Source organism: Convolutriloba macropyga, chromosome 7 (genome assembly GCF_964194025.1).
Source record: "Convolutriloba macropyga chromosome 7, txConMacr16.3, whole genome shotgun sequence".
Lineage (NCBI taxonomy): Eukaryota > Metazoa > Xenacoelomorpha > Acoela > Convolutidae > Convolutriloba > Convolutriloba macropyga.
Genome location: NC_134474.1, coordinates 3,122,792 through 3,148,825, shown reverse-complemented (window position 1 = coordinate 3,148,825; position 26,034 = coordinate 3,122,792). Strand labels below are relative to the sequence as shown.

At 35.4% G+C, this 26,034-nt stretch overlaps 2 protein-coding genes across 2 annotated transcripts in view; both read left to right on the top strand.

Annotated features, from left to right (window-relative positions):
* The first annotated feature begins 1,100 nt into the window (after nt 1-1,100).
* LOC142342554 (uncharacterized) lies at nt 1,101-17,761 on the top strand. Its single transcript, XM_075393925.1, has 6 exons — nt 1,101-1,228; nt 4,252-4,567; nt 7,480-7,668; nt 11,096-11,226; nt 11,619-11,905; nt 17,621-17,761. Exons 1-6 carry the CDS (start codon nt 1,200-1,202, stop codon nt 17,629-17,631), a joined length of 963 nt encoding a protein of 320 aa, XP_075250040.1. The 5' UTR covers nt 1,101-1,199; the 3' UTR covers nt 17,632-17,761.
* Nucleotides 17,678-26,034, top strand: part of LOC142342553 (uncharacterized) — a 31,206-nt gene continuing 22,849 nt past the window's right edge. The window contains exons 1-2 of the mRNA XM_075393924.1: nt 17,678-17,796; nt 18,526-19,144. The gene's annotated coding sequence lies outside the window, so the exon portion shown is untranslated. The remainder of the gene's footprint in view (nt 17,797-18,525; nt 19,145-26,034) is intronic.

Below are 26,034 nucleotides of genomic sequence, written 5' to 3'. Positions count from 1 at the left end.
TACTTATGGAGTTCTTGAAATGCTGACTTTGCGTCTTGAATGCCTCTAATTTGCGAAGTTCTTTTTTATGCTAGTGGTACGGAAAATGCTCTGACTTCTGCTAAGTTAAATTCTAAATTATTTAACAGTGCTATGTAAAGCCAAGTCGAAGAGTAGTGTTGTAGTAAGGTTTAATGAAATATACTGAGTGCAATTTTTTTTTATATTTATCAAGCTACCAAAAGGTGCAAGCTTGACAAATTTGATCTTGTGACCAATAGGTCAAAGGTGATGAAACTTTCGCAGAAAACTTTCTTTATCTTTGGCGTACCCGAAGCACCAAAGTACGGCGATAAGAATTTTTTGTTTGAGAGTAATTATCGCGGATAGTTTTTTTTTTACTTAATTAGTTTTTTTTCTCGGTTTTAATTAAAGTTTGAACGAAAAGGTCTTCCAAAGTGAACAAAATAGCTTGACAAAGACTAATTGTCCCAAAATTTAAATCCCCAAAATTTCAAAAAAAAAAGTTGATACGTTTTGAACTTTGTGGGCTTTTTAAAGGTACCCGTCGAAGAGTTAGATAGTTCTACATGAAATATTGATAGGACAAATATGACTGATCAAAAAAATTCTTATGACTACCTAGTCCTTTCAGAAAGGGGAACAAAGCCATGATTTAAAAATCAAGTTTTGCAAGTTTCATCATGAAAAGTACGAGTGGGGCGAGAACAATTAATACTGTTTCTGGTTTAGTAGTTGACTAGAAAGTCATGACTAAATGCGCAAATGGTTTTGGTTTTACATGTTAAATGGTCTGGTTTTGCGATATTTGCAAAGTATTAATGTGCTATATTTTTGCAATATAGTGTAATTAAGGGCTTACTTGAATCTGATTTGAAGTTTGCCTTGATCGCATTCATTTGATTTTGAAGTTCGATATCCCATCAAAAAAGTTGGTTCATTATTAAGTCTTGGTCATAACTTAAGTTGACTATAAGACATAAGGTGCCAATTTTGCCAATGTATGTCGAGATAGATTTGGTTTCCCCTTTCAGTGAATGTCGAAAATGTTTCACCGCTTTTCTAAATATTCAACGAACTGAATGTTGCTTCTAAGATTGGGGAATCCCAATTAGTGACAGTATTTTTCAGAGAAATTGATCTGTTACCAGTTCCTCCGTGTTCTTAAAGGACTTTTCTGTTTGTCATCAAGTGCCTGAATGTCGGAATCAAGCAGAAGCAGAACAAGGTAAGGTTGTCATCAAACTATATTTACCAGATTAGAGATATTCTTTTACTCACTTGTATATTTGATAAGAACAAAACTGTTTTTTAATGAATTTGGAATCACTCAACAGCAGTTTTACTCGTGAAACAGTTTAGTTATTGGTATCATATCACGCCGGGTCATGTCACGGGCGTGGCGATGCAATAGCCAGGCATGATAGAATTTGCGATAATTTGTATCAGCTTGCTCCGCAGTAAGCAAGTAGGCCGGCTGCTTTTGATGTGATTACGACTTTAGCGTTGCAACCCAACTGAATTGCAAATAATGCTTTGAACGCTGGTCATGCTCTTGAAGCAGCAGAAGAGCGGAAGTATGGCACACATGGAAGCAATTGCTTAGAAAAGCATTTTTCCGTTCCACTTGCTATTGAAATTATCGGGGTTTGTCACATACATTCACGAAGACGCTGAAGGGAGTGTCTGACATTGCTGACAACAGATGCTTTTTTTTCTGAGGGTATGTCAGTTCTCCCGTCTAAAATTAACCCATTCATTTTCCGTAATGGCTATCCGAGGAACTGCATTTTTGATAGAACTTAGTGAGATCCCTTATTGTGTTGATAGAAACACACCCAAAGAGGAGAGTTTTGGGTTCGAATCTAGTCAACAAGGAAATGAAAATGCAATCAGTAAACTTTATTACCATGGCGTCTCGCCCAATGAGACTGTTTTAAATACAAAACTATAAGATCAGGCTGGTCATGAGGATTATAGTGCAGCATTGAAAAACCGCTTCTTTGGATTGCAATTTAATGATGTCGAGAAGAAAAGACAATTTGATCTGTTCCTGATTTGAACTGTCTAGAGTTTTGCGATTAATTGAGATTTAGAGATATCTAACCCAGTACATTAATGCAGTACTTTGGAAAAAAGTTCAGTTATTTATGACATCTACCTTGCTGCAGATGGGCCAACACGATCGGATCGTTAATTTGAGCTAACGAACCACTAGATCGTTTCTTTAATTTTGGGGATAACTGCGTGGCAAGCGTATGATTTAAGGTCATTTGTATCTGACAGCTAATAGTTTTATCAAATGCTCAGTGATTGCAGCTGAAGGTGCTCGAGCACGCAGCATTTTAGCAAAGCCACGAATGATGAACCATTAATAGTTTCTCGTGTCGACTAGCAGACCAATGCTCTGTAACGCCTTTTTCAGAATCTTGGAAAAATATTTCGATACTCTCAAACAGTGACCCCGTATTAGAACGGCTCTGCTGGTAAAGCGCAATTTTACGCTTTTAGGCTGCTTCTATGTCGTACCGTGTCAACAATCATACTGTCATTAAGTAAAAAAGTCATTAAGTGCAGCGGGTCCACGTGATTTTTATGACTAGAGAAAAATAGCTGCGGGGCGAGCACTGGTATCAACGAGTAAGTAGTTTTCGTTTTCCAGTAGCTGGAGATAAGTTAGTTCCTGTACGTTCTGATGTCATTCGATCGACAATTCGATTGTGGCATTACAAAGGGCGCACTACGTACACTTGAACTCCCAGTCTGAGAATGCTCTGAAATTCATTCGGAAACAGATGTTGCTCCAAGACAAGATTTGGCGGTCCGGTTAATCATCCGCTCGCTTGCGACATACTTGAAAATAAATGTTGACTTTTCTCTGAAGTTTTTTTTTCGAACTGTCAATATTTTGCGATGTCTTAAACCGTCGGCCGCTGTTACTTGCTCTCCAGATTTTCTAATGTCCAAGCTATGCAAGCTTAATTTCTTTCATCATGTGTCCTTTTGGAATTGTTTGGTCTAAAGCTTCCCGTTTGCTGATATCAAACAAACGCTGCAGTTGTTAGTGCAGAGGAAAATTTTTTGTCGTAAGCAATGGCATTAGAATGCCCATTTGACAAGAGGATCATATATCATAAATTTAAGAACTTCATGTTCTTCAATAATTTTTTAATGCTTGCTGCAACATATATGTAAGTTCCAATAGCAGAACCCAAGAATTAAAAACAGATTTTCATGTTCAGTTTTCAGCTCTTGATCGATAGTGAGCGTTTCTTTTGTGGACCATATCTCGTCCTTGTCTTTCGGTAGAAGACTTCTTTCGTGGCCTTCTTTCATCGAGATATCAAGCGCTTCCTTGATGTTTTTCCTGGCTGGTGCCAAGATTGATCTAAACGCCAAGTGTGTTGCTTAAGATGCGGCTGTGATTCTCTTGCATTCAGAGTTAGGAGTCATAAAGTCCACAAAATGAGTAGACTTGTTGTATCAAGGGATCTTTTTGTTGACCACCTGTCTCAATTTGCTATGTAATGCTTTTGTAAAACAAACGGATTTGTTGACATTATGCGAAAGCGACGATTCCGGGGGAAAATGACTAGCTGCTGACAGTATTGTTCTTTTTTGATAGTTTTTCAATACACATTGTTACATTTTTCAATAAACAAAGTTACCTTTCGTCTACTGATAGAAGTATCAGTTTTTTTAGAAGTATCAGTGCGCAACTAATCTGATAAATTAGAGAACTTATAAGCGAACTAAAAATAGGTTAGGCTATATGAATTATGATAAGGCGAGAAATTTTTTTTTCAATGATGGGTTCAGTTTTGAAAGCTTTTTAATGATTCCACACTAGTATGTGTTCCTGAAAATTATTGATCGTTCAAATGAATTTGGAGAGTTGCGACAACGAGAAGATGAAACGCCGAATATGAAGCTGCAAGTAGCAAATGCGGTTGTTTAGAAAAACTTCAAAAATTGAACATTGGAGCAGTCAACGAAGTTCATAGGAACCGTTCCCCTAGTTTCCATTTTTCTTGGATTTAGAGAAATTTAATTGCACATTCGATTGAAAAAAAAATTATGGGGAGTTTCGAAAAGCAGCAATATGATGTTTCTAATTTAAAAGCGTACTTTGTTTTCCGAGTCCATGTCCAATTTTTCGAAACTATGCTCGTATCGTTAAATCATTTAATACTAAAAGTACGCAACGCTTTTTTATTTAAGCAGGTAGCATTGCGCTGCGAGATTGTTTAGATCGCGAAGTCCACGAAGATCTCGATCCCGAGAGTACGAGACAAGAAGAGAACCTCCTGAGAGAGACGGTGGCAGCAGACGTCGATCCAGAACCCCCGAATCACCCCCGCCACCTCCACCCACGCACCACTCATCACATGGCGGATATAGGGAGAGAGGCGGAGGGGATCGCGACCGAGAGAGGGAGAGGGATCGAGACAGGGGGTCTCCACCTCCCCGGTACAGTCCTCACAGGGGTGGTGGGGGAGGTGGCTATGGAAGGAGGTCGAGGTCAAGGTCCATGAGTCCTGATCGGAAGCGATACGAGGGTGCAAGAGTGAGTGTTAATTTGTACACCTTTGAGAGGTTTTGATGTGTGCTTAATACTTGGAATTGGTCTTTTGATCTTTCAGTGTTTGATACTGCGAGAAAAGTTTGTAGCAATTATATTAGTCTTGTCGGTCTTTTTTAATTCGATTTTCCACTTGATCTATTGTTCGTCTGACCCATTTGAATTTTCGACCTCAAAAATGGGATGAACAGGTAGCGCCCAGCAGGCATTAAGTGCCCTTTAGAGCCTTTCAGCTCAAACTGTTTTGAAGACGAACTTATGGTGTGAAGGGCGGTTCGTTGAGGTTGAAAACACCCCCACTAATGACCCCCCCCACTATTGCTTTTCTAGTGGTAGTGGAATGGTTTCAACATTTTGACATACGAATGTAAGCATTTTTTTTGACAAAACGTGCAATTTTTTCATTTTTAAATGTAATTTTCATTATTCACGGCTTTCCAGACGCAGGAGCCAGAAATTTTCATTAAATGTTTGGTATTAAGTTACTGACAAATTTTTACTTGCCATGGAATAATTTTCAACTTCTTATCACAAATTTTAGCATTTTTTTTTATAAAACCTGCAATTTTCAATTTTTTGAAATGTTTAGTCATTTTGTAGGTTTTTCCAGCCTCAAGAGCCAAATAACCTCCTCTGGGGTTTGACAATAGGTTACTGCATAGTTTCTATATGTAATGGAATGTTTTTTAGATTTTAAGGTCACAAATTTGAGCAGTTTTTAAAAAATATATTAGCAATTTCAAGTTTTCTGAATCTTTTTGATTTTTTTTCGGCACCAGGGTCCTAGGGACCTCCTCCAAGGTTTGATAACAAGCTGTTGCATAATTTCTAGGGTTAATGGAATGGTTATCAATGTTTTAATGACTCCAGCTTCAGCAATTTTTTGATAAAAAATTCTCGTCCCAAGTCCCAAGTTCAAATTTTGGGAAAATTATTATCTGTAAGTTTATGGATCTTTCTGAGCTAGCGAAACTATTTAAGCCTTAAAATAACCATATTGGATAGTCTCTTGAGACAATGAAATTGTTTTGAAGATTTTAAAATCTTGAATTTTAGCAAGATTTTGTTAAAATTTGCGATTGCTTTCAATTTTTTTTTTACTTTTGTCCTTTTCGGAGTTAAACGATCATCACTGACCACCAGAATTTTTATTTCTTGCAGATGGGTTACTTGACTCCAGAGACAAAAAATGGTTTTGAAAATTTTCTCTTAAATTTTGCAATATTTTGCAAATTTTTAAAGCAGTTTTTCTATTTGATTTATTTACTAACAGGGCTAGAAAACTAAAATTTGCCGCGTCGAATCAAGCTAATGCTAGCCTCACTAAACCGTGGCTAGCTACTGATGAAGCCAACCTGTCGTTCGAGAGCAATTCGCCCGACCTTAGTCGGTTGTTTTTCTTTTTTAATGGCCGCACAGCGATAGCTGGGGCTATTATTGGCTTTCTCGGTTTTTTACAATTCAAAGAATATGAATTGTATTGGGGTGCTGTCATTTTTTAAGATCTATTCACACATTTTCATGATTTTTGAAGTCAATTGGAGTAGTGATTTTGGTCACGCCGAAACAGGAAGTGGAGCGAACAAGCGAGTGGTTTTGCGGCGTGAAATTTTTTCGCTCTAAATGTAAAGTAGAGTGAGAAAACGTTGTTTGAACAAAAATTCGTTTTCTCGCTAGTGGCTTTTTGTTCACATGCGGCAATTTTACTTTGATTTTTACTGTTTTTCGATTTTTTGGATCGGATTTTATTCTAAATGGTTTTCTCAATCCATTAATAGTCCGTTCTAGGTCTAGTTTTCTGTTTAGTCAATGAAAATTTTTTGAATTGTACGTCAGGACTTGTCCTGCTATGTTTTTTTTCGTCGTCGCAATTTTTGTTACGACCATATGACGTCAGAAGCACTTCAAATCTGCTTTTTGTTCATTCGTTCATGCAATTTCAACTGAATTGCGTGCGTGACGTCGTTTTTCTCTCTCAGTTGAGCGAGTTTTTTTTTGCTCATTCGCGTGATTAAATTTTTGGTCACACTCGCGATTTTTGTTACGACCATATGACGCCACAACCAATTCAAATCTGCTTTTTGTTCATTCGTCCATGCAATTTCAACTGACTTGCGTGCGTGACGTCATTTTTCGCTCTTAGTGGAGCGAGTTTTCTTGTTCATTCGCGTGATTAAAATTTTTGTCACACTTGACTTACCTCACTCACAAAATTGACTTCCTCACTTTGAAATTGACTTTTATTTACTTTAATTCAAAGAGATAAGGTCAAATGGGTGTGTGTTACTCTAAATGAAGGTTAATAGAGAGCAGCTAATAGAGGCAGCAAAAACTTATACATATTTTTAAATCAAAATATAACATATCAGCCTTCAATGAAAAGTCGATTTTATCTGTCTTCTGTTTTTTTGAGACTGCAGATCTACGAAGCTATTGCGGCTATTTTCTGGCAATCGGCCAGCTATGTTTTCTGATTGGAGTTTAATTAATGCTTTCCATTAGGCCATTGAAACTGTTCTGTATAACTAATTAACGTATGTTGTACTTAGAGTTGTACTGAGTATTCTGTTTTTTTTTGTTCTGGGAATGACTTTGATGCAAACATGCTGTTTCACTACTACTGATTTTGCAAGTTAATATTGAAATATGCACGTTCAGTTCTGAAATACTCTGGGTGGTCAGCCTGGGTAATTAATACGGTGCTTTATATTGGTTAAAATGGTAAATCCCCGCCACCCCCGAGTTCATTGTATACCCAAATTACAGCGCACGTGTCATTGGTCATTATATGGTAAATCATTACTTAAAATGGCTCTTAAGTAATAATATGCACATACTCAGCGAGCGGCACACGGAAAACATCCCAAAAATTTTATGATATATTGTTTTATTTGCAGGACAACCCGAACCCGTGCAAGTGTCTGGGTATCTTTGGGCTGAGCACTCGGACGACAGAGGCAGACTTGAGAGATGTGTTTGACAGGTACCACGGATTCATGGATGTCAAGATTATCACTGATTACAACACTGGCGTCTCCAAGGGATACGGCTTCCTCAACTTCGAAACTGCAGATGATGCCAGACATGTAAATTCTTAACTTTCTTAGAATGATTCATAAGAGGGTTTCTTGAGAACGATCTCAGCTGAAATTCGCCTTGAAAAATCAATTCATACTTAATGACTGAGATCTTGATGATTGACCCCCTCTGCTCTCCTCCCCTCCCCTCTTTTCCCCTCCACTCTTTTCCCCTCCCCTCGTTTACCCTCTCCTCCCCTCCCATCACCGGTCTTTGTTAGCTTATAACTCAAACGACCCAACGCCTCGCATATGCTATTTTTACGCGTATGCTGTAAAATATAAAGTAATATTTTTCATTGGTCTGTATAAATGGTACGTCGGTTAGATCTTCTCTTTCCTATGTAGTGATTATTTTTCTTGCACAAACGCATGGTGTTGTGTGATAGCTGCGATAGTCCTGTTTTGAAGATTTTGGCATTATTTTGTGTGCTTCTTCATTTTTTAATATTGCTTTTCTGTTCCAGTTTTCTATTAAAATCTTCCTGCTTTGTTGTTTTGTGCAAAGAGGTGATACTAGAATTCTCGGCTGGTCTGATTTTACTGCAATAAACGATTTTTTTGTTCAGTTTTTGCATTTTGCTTTTTTAATTGCTCTTGAACGACGTTCATAGCAATTATTGTAAACGTGTTGGTCCTTTTCTATGCAAATTTTTCGCCCGACCATTTTGCGTTTTTCTTCTGGAACATTCTTTGACTTCTCAAGTGACTTTTTCGCGCTTTCGTTATTCATTTTTACGTGATTTTCATTGCTCTCACGTGGAAGTAAAGCTTGTTGATAATATAGAATTGGTTGCGGCATAGCAAAAAGAAGGGACTGAATGGTCAGTGATTCGGGTCAGAATCACAGAGCCGAATGGTCAGTGATTCTGGGTAGGGAGCGGGAGGTCAATGATTAAAATCCCCGTGTGGTCAATTTTTTTTCCACCCGCCTATCGTTTGAGAGCAATTTTTCCGACATTAGTCGGTTTATGTTTTGTTAATTAGTGTTTGTCATGTAACCAGTTTTTGATCCTGTTGATACGGTGATAAGGGATCGATTGCAAAAATACTTCAATTTTTTTTACCTTTTGGTTCTTCGTTTCGCTGCCCTTTCCTCGCTTTTCCGTCGTTTTTCTTGTCTATCCCTGAGTTTGTTGTTTTTTGAACATAAGCTATCTGTATAGCAAGCTTTTCTGCAAAAAATTTTTCGGAACAACTTTCAAGTGATCATTTTGCTTTTCTCATTTTAATTTCAATTGCTTCAAATAGATTTCTTTGACTTAGTAAATGGTTTATTTACTTTGCTTAATAAGTTTAGGTTATTATTGAGTAGTTGGCTGCTGTGAAATTCGAGTTTTACTTTGAATTGGTTGGGGAGTTTTCCTTCCAGGTTATGCTTTTTAATCATTTTTATAGGAAGGAATGTGAAGCAGGCAATTAAATGCGTCAAAAGATTGAGCCGTTTGATTGTTAAACAAAGCCAGAGATTGAGGCGAACAGAGGGGTTTTTAATTCATACCGATGTTTTTGAGAGCGAGAAGCAGATGCGTGGACAATTTTTCTGTAAGCGAGCGCAATTTTTGTTCACTTGCATCGTTTTCCGGAAGTTTTTTTGATTTTTTTGTCAAGAGAATTCAAATAGGCTATATTCATAGGTTTAAGTTACTATTGATGGCGTTTTCAGGTTCTGGGTTAACAACGTGAGTTTTATGCTCAATTTTTTGGAAGTTCTGCAGCCATTTGGCGATTTTTAGCAAATTTACTTGAGCAATTTTTGCCATGTTGTTGTTTTTTGCTTTTGTTGGGAGATTGAATCGACGCCCATTGTATGAAGGGGATTTTTTTTGCTTCAGTGTAGTGCATTTTCGATAGTATTGAACATTTTTGTGTTCAGAAATTTCAAAGCAATCCAGAAAATTAAAGTTTTTTGTCAATTTTGCTTGAAAATTAAGCTGTATGAGAGCCTGCTATTGCTCTTATTGTTGCTTAAACATTTTAGTGTTCTCAGTTTGATTAAAGAAAGGGTTTCGTTTTTATATGCGCCTCTGCCATGAAAGGAAAAAATTAAAATTTTATTTTTTAGAGACTGATTGTTTCTTTTTTTGTCTTATTTTTTTTCGTAAACGTTTCATTATGTGATAGTGTTCTGAAAGCATTGTTGTTTCCCAGTGACGACTCTTCGAGTCGATTCCTGAGTTCTCCAGCTCTCTATGGCTCAGCTTTTGTCTCGTCCAAAAACAACGCTTTCAGATAAATAGTACATACTGAAATGCTCATAGCAACTTCAAAAAAACCAGCTGAACCAAATACAATGATATAAATCAATTGTTCCCTAGTATAATAGATGATACATAAAACGAAAAGCTTTGTTAATTCTGCCGCAGCAATAGGAAAGGCATTATAGGCTCACAAATGTCTCTAAGAAATTGAATTCTGCAAAAAAATCCCTTCACACAATTTCATGCTTATTTGACGTCACATAGATAGTGCCACCGAAAGCAGGAAGTGGGTCGATAAATTGCATGGTTTTCCTGCGTCAGATTTTTATTTGAGAAAACGGTGTTTAACAAAAAATCGTTTTCTCGATAATGGTTTTTGTTCACCTGCGGCAATGTCTTGATTGTTCACTGGTTTTTCAATTGTTTGATCAGGTTTTTTCCGAATTGTTTTTCAATTCAATACTAGTCATTTCTAGTTTTAGGTTTTTCAGGTTTTTGAACATTTGTCGATAATGACCGTGGTATTCAGCGCGCTGATCCTAAAAGTATATACACTTTTGATTCTTTAATTTTTGAAACCATATTTGTCTGTTCGCCTGGCATCGTTCAACTGGTCTGCTGGTCAGGTGCAGCAGTTTTAAATTTTGCAGCCTATTAAATTTTGTTTCAGGACTTGTCCTCCTATGTTTTTATTTCGTCGTCAAGATTTTGGCTATGGCCATATGACATCACAATCACTTCAAATCTATTTTTTGTTCATTCGTTCGTGCAATTTCAACTGAATTGCGTTCTTGATATCATTTTTTTCTTATTTGACCTTGTTTCTCGTTCGTTCAAATGATCACGTGACTTACCTTAGTTTGATTTCTGCTCATTTTAATTGAAGATGATTAGGTTGACTGAGTGAAAGTTATTTGAAAGCAGCTAATACGACTAGCAGCAACACGTAAGTCATACAATTTCTTCAAGTTTAAATTTCGAAACCTTGGCAATTAGTAAAAAGAACCTGAAATTTTTTCCTGCGTTCTCTTTCCTTGGTTTCTTGTGACTGCTTCCACAAAGCTATCGCAGTTATTTTTTTAGGCAATATAACAGCTATTTTTATAAGACGTGCTCTTTAATGTGAAGCGGGAATTCTAGGAAAGAATCTGTTAACCATTGATTTTCTTGTTTTGCCTACAAAATTTTAATGCGATATAGAATGAAAATAGCTTTCATTTGATTATCGTTTTTAGGCCAAAGACAGATGCCTCGGAATGGACATCGATGGCAGAAACATCCGAATAGATTTCTCCACTACCACCCGACCCCACACTCCCACACCTGGAAAGTACATGGGCAAGCCAGCACAGTCATTCAGGCCTCGGTATGAACTCATTGCTGTTGAGCTTTTTCCAATGCCTCGATGAGCTTACCGTGATCATTTAATAGATTCGATTTCAAAATTCTTTGCGTTGCTTTTGGAGAAATCACTCTTATTCATCAATTGATCGGCAAAAATTGGCAGCCTTAGCTAATTGTAAAAAAAATGAAAGAGATATCAAATAATTTTGGTAATTTTGTGAAAGTTCAAGTATAAAGTGTAATAGTTGCCAATAGATGTGATCAAGTTATTAAACAGTGTCTTTGTCAACAGTTGAAGTGCTCGTGTTGATGTGTTATTATTTTTTTGTATAATTCAAGGTTTTGCTGACAGCAATTACCCAAAGACCTTATTTTCAGGGTGCTTTTAGTAAAATTTTTGAGTAAATGTTTCAGCGGTGGACGTGGCAGAGGTCGAGATTACTATCATTACGAAGGAGGTGGAGGAAGAGGGGGTTACGGAGGCGGCGGACGATACCACGACAGTCGGGGTGGTGGCGGGGGTTACTACGAAGGTCGAGGGTATCACGAGAGCCGGGGTTATGACAGCCGTGGAGGAGGTGGATACGAGGGGGGTCGTGGCGGTGGGGGAGGAGATTACTACTACAGAGATAGTCGAGATAGCAGAGACTATCATCATTACAGAAGACGATCCAGATCTTATTCCAGATCGCCACCACCAAGTGAGTGAAAAAATCTTATTTGCAATTAACTGTGACTTTCGATCGTTTTGATTTTTGATCGATGTGATTGTTTTGTACAACCAATTTTCGTAGGCATAATTGTGCAAAATTTATCTGAACGCAATTTATGGAATTAATTATATCCATTACTAGCTAATGTAGTTTGTCCCAAGCAGTTACTTTCCGAAGCTGTGAGCTGCATTGCGGCTCGCTCGTTCTTTTTACCACTTAAATCGTATTGGGTCACGGTCTTGTAAGACTCAGAGAGGAGTATCGATGAAGCGTCATTTTTTATTAGAAAAGTTTGTTGTTGAGGGTCAAACCATTTTTGCTGAGATTGGTCGACTAAGCTGCATCAGGTGTTTAGCGCGTTTTCTAGAGGTGACCATTTTAAATAGTTAGTAGGCGTTTTGAGACAGATGAATGCTCTCATTATTTTTGGCAATTTTAATTACGAAATAATCCAAAAATTGAGACAAAATGGACGTAATTTGCCAGTTTGTTTCTCAAACAATTGTCTTCTCGAGTGATGAGATTTATATTTGTCCTCAACCAATCAAACTTTCGTGCTAATTTTGCTTTCGTTTCTAAGTGCTTAAATGATAGAACACTTTATCACGGAATGACTGGGCTTTTTTCTGCAGTTTACGTAAGGTATTGTGTTCTGCTTTTGTTGCAAAGTACAGGATTACTAAAGACAGGTTTAGATTATAGGTTTATTGGTACATTTTTTGGGTAAATGTTTTCATTTTTTTCTTCGGTTACTGTTTGAGATCCTTCTTCTTGGATTGAAAAATGCCGTGTAAGAATCCTTATCGTTTAGATGGAACAGATTTGTTTAGTATCTTGTTGGTAAAAAAGATTTTAATTGCGTTTACGAATATTTTGAAATTGTGTTTCTCTATTCATAATCTGGTTCAGAATTTCCCCTACAATGAATTTATGAGGTTCCTAGAGTCTTGTTAGCAAAGATAAGAGAAAATTTTGTTTTGTTTCATTAATTGGTGAATTTTCTTTGACGGGTTGGATTTTAGTAGCTACAATAGCTAGTTATTATTGGCCTGAATTTGAATTATGCTGGCGTGCTTTCTTTTTTTTTGTGTTCACGAATTTTATTATCTCTGATCACAGACTGGGAATAGTTATTTTGGTCAATATTGTAATTTTTTGTTCAAGTGCGGCATTTTGACTTCTGTTTTCAAGTATTTTTGTGGAATTTTTATGCTTATACGAGTCAATTTTAGACATTTTCAGGTCTAGTTGTTCGTTTTGCCGTTGAAAATTCATTAAATTGTACTTCACTACTTTGTTCCTGTTTTTTAATTTGTCCTGATTTTTGTTACGACCATGAAGTCATTTTAACTTCAAGTCTGCTTTTTATGCAATTTTTAGCGGATTGCTTGTGTGGCGTCATTTTTCACTCTTAGCGGAGCGAGTTTTTTGTTCATTCGCGTTATTAGTTGCTTTAAAGGGAACTGTTTTGAGAAAACAATTTTATGGTGTGAAGGGCAGTTCTTAGTCTTTATCTTAAAAGTTTGACTCCTCCACCCTGTCACCCCTTCCCCCCGCCCCTCCACTTACCCTTCAACGCACCCCCAGACTACCATCCTTAACCTGACGATCTGAGGCCTAACCGCCCTCCCAATCCTAGCCACCCACCCACTCCGAATGCCAGCACCTGTGAGTCCCTGCTGGGTACTAACGAAGCCAACCGCTCGCCGGTCGTTTGAGAGCATTTCGTCCAAATTTAGTCGGTTATGTTTAAGTTTTTGGTCACACGTGACTTATCTCACTTTCAAAAGGACTGCCTCTCTCAAGTTGGTTTCAATTGATAGAGGTAATTTTCAACCTACTAAATTGTGGTGACGTCGGTTAGATCCGTTAGCGTCCTACAACTCGCTGGTCACAGTTGCCAGCATCAGTCATGACTTAAGAGAATTAAAGAACGCTTGAAATGACTTCTCTTTTCGATAAGAACATCAAATACTATCCAGTGATTTTATACAGATTTATAGATGATGGTGCCAGGAATATTTAATTTCCTCTCTTTGAATGAAATGAAAATATCAACCCCAAGATTGCTGTTTGTTGCTGAGTATGCCATGTCTCCTGTTATTCATCTGCTCTGTTTTCATCAATCAAAATTTTGTTTTGCTTTGCCAACTTTTCAACATTTTTCGGGAAGTGTTTCTAACTTCTTCAGAACGGTTTTGTTCTACGCTATTAGTGATCTATTCGCGTTTCAAAGATCGATTTAAATTGAACGGATTTGAAGCTGACAAACAAAATCACAAAAGAAAACAGGATAAAGCACGGTTGTAGATGCCAATTTTTCCTTTCTTATCTATTAATTGTTTCAGGTTGTAATGCTAATTGATATTAAACACTAATCGCAGTATCTTTTCTTTGAGCTGCTGGATTTAGTCTAAATTACAATTGAAATCAAATTATCGCCTGATTATTTAAAAAAAATAGTCAAATCATGTCTTTTCTATGTTTGTTCTTTGAGGTCGTGTGGATCAACTGCATATATTTTCCTTGATGAGAGTGGTTTCTAGTTCTAAAGAGCTGTTTACTGATAGCATTTTCTAGAACTAGTTTTTGTTGATTGCGTAAAATTTTGATGGCCTTTTTCTAGTGCTAACTGCACAAATAGTTTGTTAAATTTGACATATTCAAGTGTAAAGCATAGTTGTTGTGCAGGTTTTGAACTTGGAGGTAAGTATTTTTTGAAATACAATTACGATTATACTTGAACTGTTGAGTACTGCGTGACCCACAAGATTCAACAACAATGAGTGATGTGGAATAAAAGCGGGAATAAAACTCTGCGCCCACTATTTCACATCGTATTTTAAGTGTGTATTATTCAAATTCAAAATATGGTTTTGAAGAAGACTATCCTTTCATCAGGTATCTGCTGGGAATTAGAACGCGCCCTTATCGAATGTATATAATGAATATTTGCCCATAAAAAGCGGCGCCGTCTCGCGGGAGTTAAATTTTATTGGCTGCCAATAGTGAGGGTGTAGGTAGTACACTATCTATGTAGGGTGAATTTTGTCAAAACATGCTTGATAAATTTGGGTGAAAGTTGAGGGCGACCTCGTTTGTGGTTGTTTCGTAGATGGTTACCAATTGTGATCACCTGGCAACTGTGCTCGAAATTGTAATTCTTAAGCTGAGCTGAAAGTAATTTTGTGCCATGATAAACGGCAATTAGTAATTACTTTGAGGGTAATTACTAATTGCCGAAATCAAAAATTGAGGGTATATCAGATCGGAAAATCAAAAATTGAGGGTATATCAGATCGGAAAATCAAAAATTGAGGGTATATCAGATCGGAAAATCAAAAATTGAGGGTATATCAGATCGGAAAATCAAAAATTGAGGGTATATCAGATCGGAAAATCAAAAATTGAGGGTATATCAGATCGGAAAATCAAAAATTGAGGGTATATCAGATCGGAAAATCAAAAATTGAGGGTATATCAGATCGGAAAATCAAAAATTGAGGGTATATCAGATCGGAAAGTGGGAAAAACTGGGAAAAGTGTTAAAAATTGGAGGACTCGGCCATGGGTTGTCGTGAGAGAAAGGAAAATGCCAAGCCAGTTCATGATCGACATTTTGCAATAATCAGATCGCTTCTAGCGTTATTTTTAAACTTTGGTAGAAAATGAATGAATTGAAATACAGAAAATAAAGGATCACAATAACAAAAGCAACACCTGTTAGAGTTTCTACCGATTGTCTCTCTCGATTCTAGTTGAAGTTGTAATTTTGTGAAAATGAAGCAAAATTGATAAGCTTAGAGAAAAAAAGAATTTATGAAGCTTCCCAATCTATTATTCTGCGCATTTCGTTTGAACAAAATTGTTAGAATTACCCGAAGTTTTTCATATTTTTTAACATGCGAGGTAAAGATAAAAATAGATAAAAAGCTACAAAGATAAATTCTCGCAAAACACAGAAATGTGTTTTTATCCAATTTGTCCAGTTAAAATGCTTATCAACAATTATTTTGAACTTCTTTGTGTTTAAAGTGAAATATACTATTTGCATTATTTTTTACTAGAACGACCAAAAGTCGGTTTATAAAATATTTTCAACGGAAAGTTTAAGCGATATAATTTGAAGAAATGAATAAATAAAATTTTTGCTCGCAGTTTGTTTTGTTGAAGAAAAACCCATCTTAAGCTTACTAAGAAGTGTCAAATGTTTTTCCGTTATGAACGTGAGTTTTGCATTTCCGTTGTCGCATTTTCTTAATTTTAATTTTTGGAATTAAGGTGAAATAGTTTAATTAGTCAGTTAATTTTATGAGTAAGTCGATAAATTTACAAACCAGCAATTTTTATATCGATAATCACAAAACTAAAATATTACAATATAAGAAAAGCACTAAAAACTCTTATTGATGCTATTGTAATCGATATTCCTAGATGTCCTGTTTGGAACTCTGCCGCTTCATCATTTGCCCATATTGATCTGTTTTTGATCTGCTAATATCGATAAAGTTGAAATGTTATCTCAGAGGAATTGTTTTAGCTTTTTAATAGCCGTATAGTGATTGATGTGGCTGTTATTTATCTTCCTGTAGTTCTTTCCTTTCGTATGTCGTCTCAGTCGGTTTTTCTTGCTACTGTTTGCCCGAGCACAAGCTCGAAACAGTATTTTTTTCAGAGACTCCTAATTGATCTTGAATGAAGTTCCAGACCATTATTGTAGACGTGTGTGTCTTATGCAAAATTTTTGCCTGAACTTTTTTTTTCTGCGCTGTTGTTGTTTTAGCATTCTTCTGTCTCAAGCGACGTTTTCGTGCTTTACTTGTGGTATTTGGCGTGATCTCACTTGCTCTTATACCTAAGAAAGTTGACTGCTAAATTCAAGGCAAATTTTCTTCATTGGTTCATAAAGGTACTTTATTGGTGCATAGTTTAGCTTAAATTAAAAAAGCTTAAATTAACGTTCAAAAACAATGTAGGAAACTTTAATTGAAGGCGGCAGAGTGTACCATAATCAACAATCAATTTTAACAGAACTTTATTCCTAAAAATTCACGTTCTATTCAATGAGAAATTATATGAAACCAAATCAGTTTGTTTCAAATTTTTTTGAAAGACAGGTTTTTGGTCTCTTTTTCCCTCAATTCTTTACGTGTTTCAATGGAAGTCAATTTAGTCAATCGTGGAAATTTTTGTGCTTACTGAAATTGTTAGAAGATTGTTGGTCGTGAAGGGTTTTTTGAATATAGGGGAGATTGTGTTTTGCTTTATTTCAGTAATTTTTGTGTAATGTGTGGTCAAAATCTCAAATTGGATTATTTCGGCTTTGGGGAATATGTTTTGTTTATCCGACCTGAAATTTTTACACCTCGGGCTTTTGAGAAATTTAAAATTTTGTCTAAGATTTTCTAATCAGTTTACAGCCAACCACGAAATTATAGCTACCCCATTGTGGTATGTTTACCATGGTTGGGGGGGGGGGGGGCTATACGTTATCTGAGCACTAAGATGAGGGGCTATAATGGGAAAGACCCACTTTTACAAGTTTGATATTAATAAGTTTCTTCAATAGGAGTAATATGTGCTGTGACGGGCGCTGAGTCTTAAAACAAGAAAATTCGCAAAATTTATCAATTTATTATATACATATAGTTGATGGGTTAAATTTTGTCTAAAATTCTGTTAAAAATTAAAATTGCGTTTCAGGACGATATTGAGTGAACGTGAAAGTGGCAACCACTGATCTGATTTTGCTGTCTCTTATCAGCCGTGACAACTTCTCAACCTATGAAATTGTTCAGATGCTGAGAAAACTTGCGAACGCAATGAAGACTTTCATCATGAAAGCCAACGTTTAAATTCTTGGAAGACATTTTCAAAGTGTAAGTTAAGTTTGGATTTCAAGAGAGAGCCTTTTCACTGTTGAACTGTTCTGTTAAGTTATGCAATAATTTTTAGACCTGGTCTCGTTCTTATGGAGGAATAAAAAGTGATTGATCAAACAAAGTCGATTCAATTTGAAAGAAATTAGACTTAAAAAACGAAGTAATAAATGCTTGACTAAATTGGAAGTTGGGCGTGATTTATTTAACTTTGTTACCAAATGAGGGGGGGGGGCAATTTGATGGAGACTTTTCCTCGAGAAAGATCTCCCAATGCCGGGATGGGGGGGGGGGGGGGGTCCAAACTGATGATGACCTAAATATGAGAAAAGTAAAAACGACTGTTTAGAAGTTTGTTAGGACGAGAGGGCGCATAGAAAGGATAAAGATCAATATGTAGGGCATATAATTGACGGTTTAATTTTTAATGGGAACCCTGTTTTGGTAAATGACAAGACGTTGTTAAACATGACCAAAATAATTAGAGTATGAATAATTTTTTAATAAAAAAATAAACCATCAGATTGAGACCTTGTCTAAATTTGTTGAAATTTGATATACTCGATATGAAAGAGGATTTGGTTGTTGTGACTGTTGTATGATAATGATTTCTTGTTACAAGTTTTTCTACTACTAACTTTTTACAAGTTGCAAATTTGATTTAAACAATGCATTTCTCTTGTTCTGTTAAAAGCAATTTCTCATCTTATCTCAGTTTCTGTTTTTAAGGTCGCGTGAAGCGACGAGCGCTGAAAGAAGGATTAGAACCGAAGATATGAAAAATTGTGAAAATTGAAGAAAACTGAAAATATGAAACGTTCAAATGAATCAAGCTAATTTTCAGTCCGAAGACCGAAGTTGATAGTTTTAAAGAACGATTTTTTGGAGGAACGAAGGCGATAATATATATTTTGAAGAACAACAACACATTTTGCGGAAGAAATTAAGAAAATGTCAATGCGAAGTTTCCGCAATTTAGAATTCATCACTTCAAATGAAGGCTTTTGGACCTCAAAAGTTTCACCGATATGAAAATTTTCGGCGAATTGAATATAAGGTTGGAAAAAGGGGTAGAGAAAATGGCGATTGGTGCGCGCTTGTGAAAAAATTGCTGCAATAAATGAAAAAATTACGGCACTAAATGGATCAAAGAGTGTGAAAATTTTGAACGAAGTTGAATTTTTCCCAAAATGTTGGCACGCCTTTGTACTATTGAACGGAAAGCACTAATATGGATGCTGCTTTTCGCTTTCTATGACAGCTTAGATTGTAATGAAGATTTAACAAGAAATTTAATAGAAGAATGTTGACAATTCAACTATGTTTAACCTCGAGTCGCCAAATTCTGGTAAGTTTCATAGGATTTTTTCCGTTTGTAACCGCCCCCCCCACAGCTTAGTGGGCGCATATTATTTGCACCCCAGACGCACGGGCTATATTTTTACATAATGGTTTACTATGTAATGTTACGGTCTGTATGGGGGCGCATAACGTACTGAGGGGTACAAACGGAAAAGATCCGTTTCATAATTGGAACTTGAAACAGCATAGATCAAGCTGCATGTTTTTGTAGTGTTTGCACGTTTGAATATCATCTCTCGCAATCATTTCTGTTTCCATTCTAAGTCCAGAAACTAATTCCCTGTTTTCGATTTCATCTGATTTGTTTGCATTCGGTATGATCACTATTTGATTCAGTCATGTCTAACAGAGGGTGTTCTTGATTTCTCTCGAAAAATGAAAAGTCACCAACTGTCAATTGCATTGAATTTAAAAGTCGTTCATTGAAACCAACAGATGAATGCAGATATTTAGGTTTTATTCTTGACAAAGAGCTGACATTCCAAAAACAAATTTATAATGTGATCAGTAAAAGTGCTTTAGCTATCAGATCAATTTATTTGGTACGCCATCAAAGACCTTTAAAAGCTCGAATAAATCTCTTTAGAACACTTTTTTGTCGCTTTTAGAATATAGTGCAATATTTTTTCAAAGTTTGTCATCCTACTCAATTGACAGAATAAACAAACAATTTAGATGGGGCATATAAGTTTGCTTTTTTCGAACCAAATGTGACAGTGCTCATAATCTACTTCCAGAAAATAAAATATTTTCCGCAGAACTTCAAATAGCAAAAGCTTCATTAAATAGACTTTTAGACATTGTCCAACAAACAAACATACTAGAGCAAAAGAAATTCAGAATAATTGGAGACGTTGAAATTAAAGTAAATAATCGTACATATGATTTTTCTCTCAACAAAATGTAAATCAAAAGGGAGTCAAAATACAATTATAAGAAATTTGGTTCGTAAATGGAATAAACTTCCCAGAGTTGTAAGAAAGGAAAAATCAAAGAATAAATTTTAAAAAATTTTGAAGAAGCGATGCAAAAAAGACACGAACGGGTTCCAATAGACAAAAAAATTGAAGGCTTAAAAAGTTTATTTTTATATAATTCACGAAAACTAGAAACTCAACCTTAATTTTTTAATATTTTATTTAGTTATTCAAAGGGAAGTTGTATGTTTGATTTTTTCTTTTACAACATGTAACTTTAACCTTGTGGTTATTCGATTTTACATGTTTGAGATTTGAAAAAATTTTTTTGGTCCCTTCTGGTTTGTTGTTTACTCAACTTTGCGTGTGGCACATTTGACTTATTTCGAATTACTTTTTTCTCGCATGAATTCTTAATTTTTAATCAACTATCGTTTCAGAAACACGTTGAAGAGCTTACCGGTAAAAATTTTTTTGGTAGCGCCCTACGTGTACTGAAAAAATATAATAGTGGCGAAATTCTGCTTTGGGAATAGATAATCTTTTTTGCGCTGTTTTCTTGTGAATTGCTCTATGATGAATGGCGAAATAAAATGGTTCTTTTCGACTTTCCAATTAAAATGTCACTCATAAGGTTGACATCATCTTGAGATTATATTTTGAACAGCTGCTTTTCGAAAAATTATATGCAAAGAGATGCTGGATTCTCACAATCTTTTTTATTTATTGAAAATTTTTTTGAGCCGCTATTTGACCCTGATATTGATCAGTTTTAGTTGCTTGTATGAGAATCTAGGAAATGTAATATTGGTAAGTGTTGTTTGATCGGTTCGTAGCGTGACTCTCGAACTTTAAGACTACTTTTAAGTCAAAGAAACTGAATTTTATAATGGAGTTCCTTAATGGAAAGGTTTATCCAGGTGTAAGGCGAACGATCAAGATAAATATACTGCCGTACACGTGTGTGTGTGTGTGTGTGTGTGTGTGTATGAGAGCACGTCTGTGTCCACGGGTTTGTGTAGTAAGTATGTTGCTGATTTTCTACTAGTTGTTTTTACTGGCTTTGATAATCTCAACTCATCTGTTATGTTACCTTCTATTTTTTGTGGAATTCGCGGATCGATTTCGCAGCTATATTTGGCACTCGACCGGCTGTAATTTTGAGCAAAGAGTTCTTTGTTTCAAAAAATTTAGAGTTTTTTAAACCTTTTCTTGCGTGTTTGAGTCACCGTTCATGTTGAGCCACCCAGTCATTATTTAACAATTATAAAATTACTCCCTCGATAACTTCGATCTAAAGCTTCCGTTTAACGCCGAAGAGTTTCATTTTTTTGAGAATGATGCGTTTTTTTATTTTGTTGCCTGCGGTCCCATTTTGTGTTTGAAAAGAAATCGGTCAGTGTCAACCCAATTGAAGGTCAAAGCTTACCGAACAGCTCGCTCAATTAGATCTTCAATGCATTAATGGTTTGATAAAGGCAGACATTAGCTTTGGAACCCCAAGACTTTCAATTTTGAAGCTTTTAATAGCCACCGTCAGCCCCTCAACTACTATTTAAGCGCTTCATTGAATTGTCTGATCATGTCTTCGTTTGCCCAGAATCAATGGACTCCAGTTAGAAATTATGACACAATTCAAATATAGGTATTTATGTGCCAATTATTTCCGTATTTATCGGTTTGATCGAAAATTTTTGCTCGTTGACGTTCTTTTGGTTATGTTTTTTTTTTATTTTCCGTGCTTGTCTTTTGAGTAAACGTTCAGAACTAATTGCAGATTTTTTAATAATTGCGCTCGAAGGATTCTAACTTTAATAGCCGCATAGCGATAGCTGGGGCTATTATTGGCCTTCTCTTGGTTTTTTACAATTCAAATAGTTTGAATTTTTTTAAGATCTGTTCAAGGGCGCTGTCTTTAAGATCTGTTCACACATTTTCATGATTTTTGAAGTCAAATTGAAGTGATCATTTATCACGCCGAAACAGGAAGTGGAGCGAAGAAGTGAGTGGTTTTGCGGCGTGAAATTTTTTCACTATAATTTTAAAGTAGAGCGAGGAAACGGTGTTTGAACAAAAATTCGCTGTCTCGCTTGTGGTTATTTTTCACATGCGGCAATTTGACGTTAATTTTTGCTGATTTTTTCATGATCGCATTTTTTTTCATGCTGGTTTTCCCAATCTATTCATAGTGCATTCTTGCTCTAATTGGTTTGTTTATTTAGTGAAATTTTTTTGAGTTGTTTCAAGACTTAACCATTTTTAAAATTCGCTTGACTTTTTGATTACGTTATTCGTTTTATATCAGTCACGATTTTCACGTTTGACTCGTAACTTGCCCCCGATAAAGCCCGTCATTAAGTCATAGTGCATTGTGCATTAGGTTATCAAAGTTCGTTAGAGCCATTACTGGCCGACATTGATAAGTTTATTTGCTCTCGGGTTAAAAGCTGAATTAAGTATAGTTTTAAAATGTAACTGAAACTGCACAACACAGTAGAAAAGTTTTTGACACTTAAAAAATTTCGATCTTTCTTCTGTTCAAATCCCCAAGTAATTCATACATTTGATATTATCTTGAGATTATATTTTGAGGAGCTGCTTTTAGAAGAATCTGATGAAAAGAGGTGTTCGATACTAAAAATCTTTTTCAACTATCTTTGCGCCGCTATTTGATGCCTCATGTTGATAAATTTTAGCTTTACAGCAGCTTTAAAAATTGCAGTGACGGTTCTTTCATGGTTTCGTAGCTTAACGCTCATTCATTTTACATCTGTTCGCAGATTAGCTGAAAATGTCACTTTATCTTGGTTTTTCCTCTTTAACTGCATTTGCGCGCGTGCTGTAATCTTTTACTCTCCCAACCACCATTTTCTCGATTGATTAATAGACGCCGTCAGCCACTCAAACGGCTATTATTTAGGAGCTCTCCTTTTTCTTTTAATTCGCTTTACCTTTTGATCACTTTTTTCGTTTTACATAAGTCACGATTTTCACGCTTGACTTCTGACTTATCTCACTCACTGTTTCAACTGAATGGATTCTAAATTCTTCACGCATTGAACTATGCAATATAGTGAATACGGTCAATGTCAAAAGAACAAAATCAAACGAAAGGGGATAAATCGATAAGCCCGGTCATTAAGTCATAGTGCATTAGGTTATCAAAGTTCATTAGAGAGGGTTCTAGCTTTTATTAGTATTAAGCTCAATGCCCTCCAGTTTTGAAGCTGACGTAAGTATATGTCTTTTTGTTTTTTAATAGCCGCCCTCATCTTCTCAGCCGGCTCTTATAGCTTTTTTACAATTCAAAGAATTTGAATTGTATTGGTGCGCTGTGTTTTTTTTAAGATGTGCTCACACATTTTCAATGACTTTGATCGTTCAAAACGGGATAAACTGGTAAAGCCCAGCGGGCATTAAGTTTCATTAGAGACCCAAAGTGGGCTTTAGTTGTCCTTCAAGTGCTAATAGTGGTGCAGCTGCTGGGATGGCCTTAATTTAAGGTTAAAAGGTCTTTTTTAGGAGTTTTTGAGCTCAAAATGGTGCAATTTTTAATGTTTTTGTATTTTTTTGAGTTTCTATGTTTGATTAGTTTTAGGTTGAAGTTTTTAAAAGTTGATTAAGGTTGTTTACGACACAAAATTGCTTGTTATGACCATTTTATGAGCTATAAGTTTTGGTACTACAAACACAAACTCGCGAAAGGATACTAATTTTTGCAATTTTTTTCAGGTTTTTTTGAAAATGTTTGTCATTTTTTTGAGTTTTTTTTAGCTCTAGGTGCCAAAAAACCTGCTCTAAAGTTTGACATAGGGTTTTATGATAGATTACTGCATAGTTTCTAATGCTAATGGAATTGTTTTCAACTTTTTGCCATCATGAATTTCAGCATTTTTTGACAAAGCTTGCAATTTTTTCATGTTTTTTGACATTTATTGTCATTATTCAAGTTGTTTGAGTCCCAGGTGCCAGAAAACCTCATTAGCGGTTGGATGATAAGTTACTGAAAAATTTTTAGTTGCCATAGAATAGTTTTCAACTTTTGAATATCACAAATTTTAGCAATTTTTTTTGACAAAATTCGCATTTTTTTCAGGTTTTTGAAAATTTTCGTCATATTTTCAATTTTTCCAGCTTCAAGGACAAGGCAATCTCCTTTGAGGATTGTTAATAGGGCATTTCATAGTTTCTTTTAACAATGAAAGGGTTTTTAATATTTTAGTGTCTCGAATTTCAGCATTTTTTTAAATAAAATCTGCAATTTCTTCAAGGTTTCCTAAAGTTTTTGTCAGTTTTTGATATTCGTCCATTCTCAAGTGCGAGAAAACGTATTCCACGTTCTGATTAAAAAATAGTGCATGGTTTTTAGTTTCAATGGATTTGTTTTCAACAATTTAACCTTTCGACTTTGGAATTTTTTGGATAAAGTTTGCAATTTTTTTCAAGTTTATTCAAAACATTTGTGCTTTATTTATTTTTTCTTGTCTCAGTAGACAGGTAGCCTCATACAGTGTTTGATAGTATGCTATAAAAAAAATTATTAATCGCTAGGGGCAATTGAATGGCTTTCAACAATTTAATAGAACGAATTTCTATTTTTTGAAGTTTGAAATTTTGTTTAAAAATTATTGCCTATCAATCTATGAGCCAATGAGTTTTTTAAAGCTTGGAATTGGGTTACTGGATAGCCTCTAGAGACATAGAAATCATTCTGAAGGGATTTATATCACTATTTTTAGCAGCATTTTCTGATAATTTGCAATTGATTTCTATTTTTTTTCTTAAATTTTTTGGTCATTTTCGAGTTAATCATCGATCTTCAAGGGCCAATGAATATTTCAGGTTTTGCAGATATAATACTGAACCCATTTCAGAAACAAAAATTGATTTTGAACAGATTTTTGAAATAGGTATTTTTAAAGGGAAAAATTTTGCCTTAGTTTTGAAAGCTTCGAGTTTTAGCACTGAGTATATTTTGTTTAATTTTGATTCTTTTCTCATTTTTTGAGATGATTTTGTTTGTGTTCTTTCTGTAATTGTTCAATTGATCTGCTGGTCAGGTAGAGTACGTCTGAGGTTTTCATTCAATTCTTTGATTTGTATTTCAGGACTTGTCCTGCTATGTTTTTTTTACTTCGTCGAATAAAAAAATGTTTCGCTTTACCTCATTTTGCCGCTTTTTCAACATTTTGCGTGATATCTTTTTGACTTCTCTAGGCTAGTTTCTCTCTTTTCTCATTCTGCTAAAAGTGATTTTGAACATCAGTTTTTAGGTTGAAGTTTTTAAAAGTTGATTAAGGTCGTTTACGACACAAAATTGCTTGTTATGACCATTTTATGAGCTATAAGTTTTGGTACTACAAACACAAACTCGCGAAAGGATACTAATTTTTGCAATTTTTTTCAGGTTTTTTTGAAAATTTTTGTCATTTTTTTGAGTATTTTTTAGCTCTAGGTGCCAAAAAACCTGCTCTAAAGTTTGACATAGGGTTTTATGATAGATTACTGCATAGTTTCTAATGGTAATGGAATTGTTTTCAACTTTTTGCCATCATGAATTTCAGCATTTTTTGACAAAGCTTGCAATTTTTTCATGTTTTTTGACATTTATTGTCATTATTCAAGTTGTTTGAGTCCCAGGTGCCAGAAAACCTCATTAGCGGTTGGATGATAAGTTACTGAAAAATTTTTAGTTGCCATAGAATAGTTTTCAACTTTTGAATATCACAAATTTTAGCAATTTTTTTTGACAAAATTCGCATTTTTTTCAGGTTTTTGAAAATTTTCGTCATATTTTCAATTTTTCCAGCTTCAAGGACAAGGCAATCTCCTTTGAGGATTGTTAATAGGGCATTTCATAGTTTCTTTTAACAATGAAAGGGTTTTTAATATTTTAGTGTCTCGAATTTCAGCATTTTTTTAAATAAAATCTGCAATTTCTTCAAGGTTTCCTAAAGTT

Coding starts and splice junctions, on each gene's coding strand:
- LOC142342554 (XM_075393925.1), top strand. CDS start 1,200: ATGTCGGAATCAAGCAGAAGCAGAACAAG. Junction 4,568..7,479: donor AGCGATACGAGGGTGCAAGA/GTGAGTGTTAAT, acceptor TTTTATTTGCAG/GACAACCCGAACCCGTGCAA. Junction 11,227..11,618: donor GCACAGTCATTCAGGCCTCG/GTATGAACTCAT, acceptor TAAATGTTTCAG/CGGTGGACGTGGCAGAGGTC.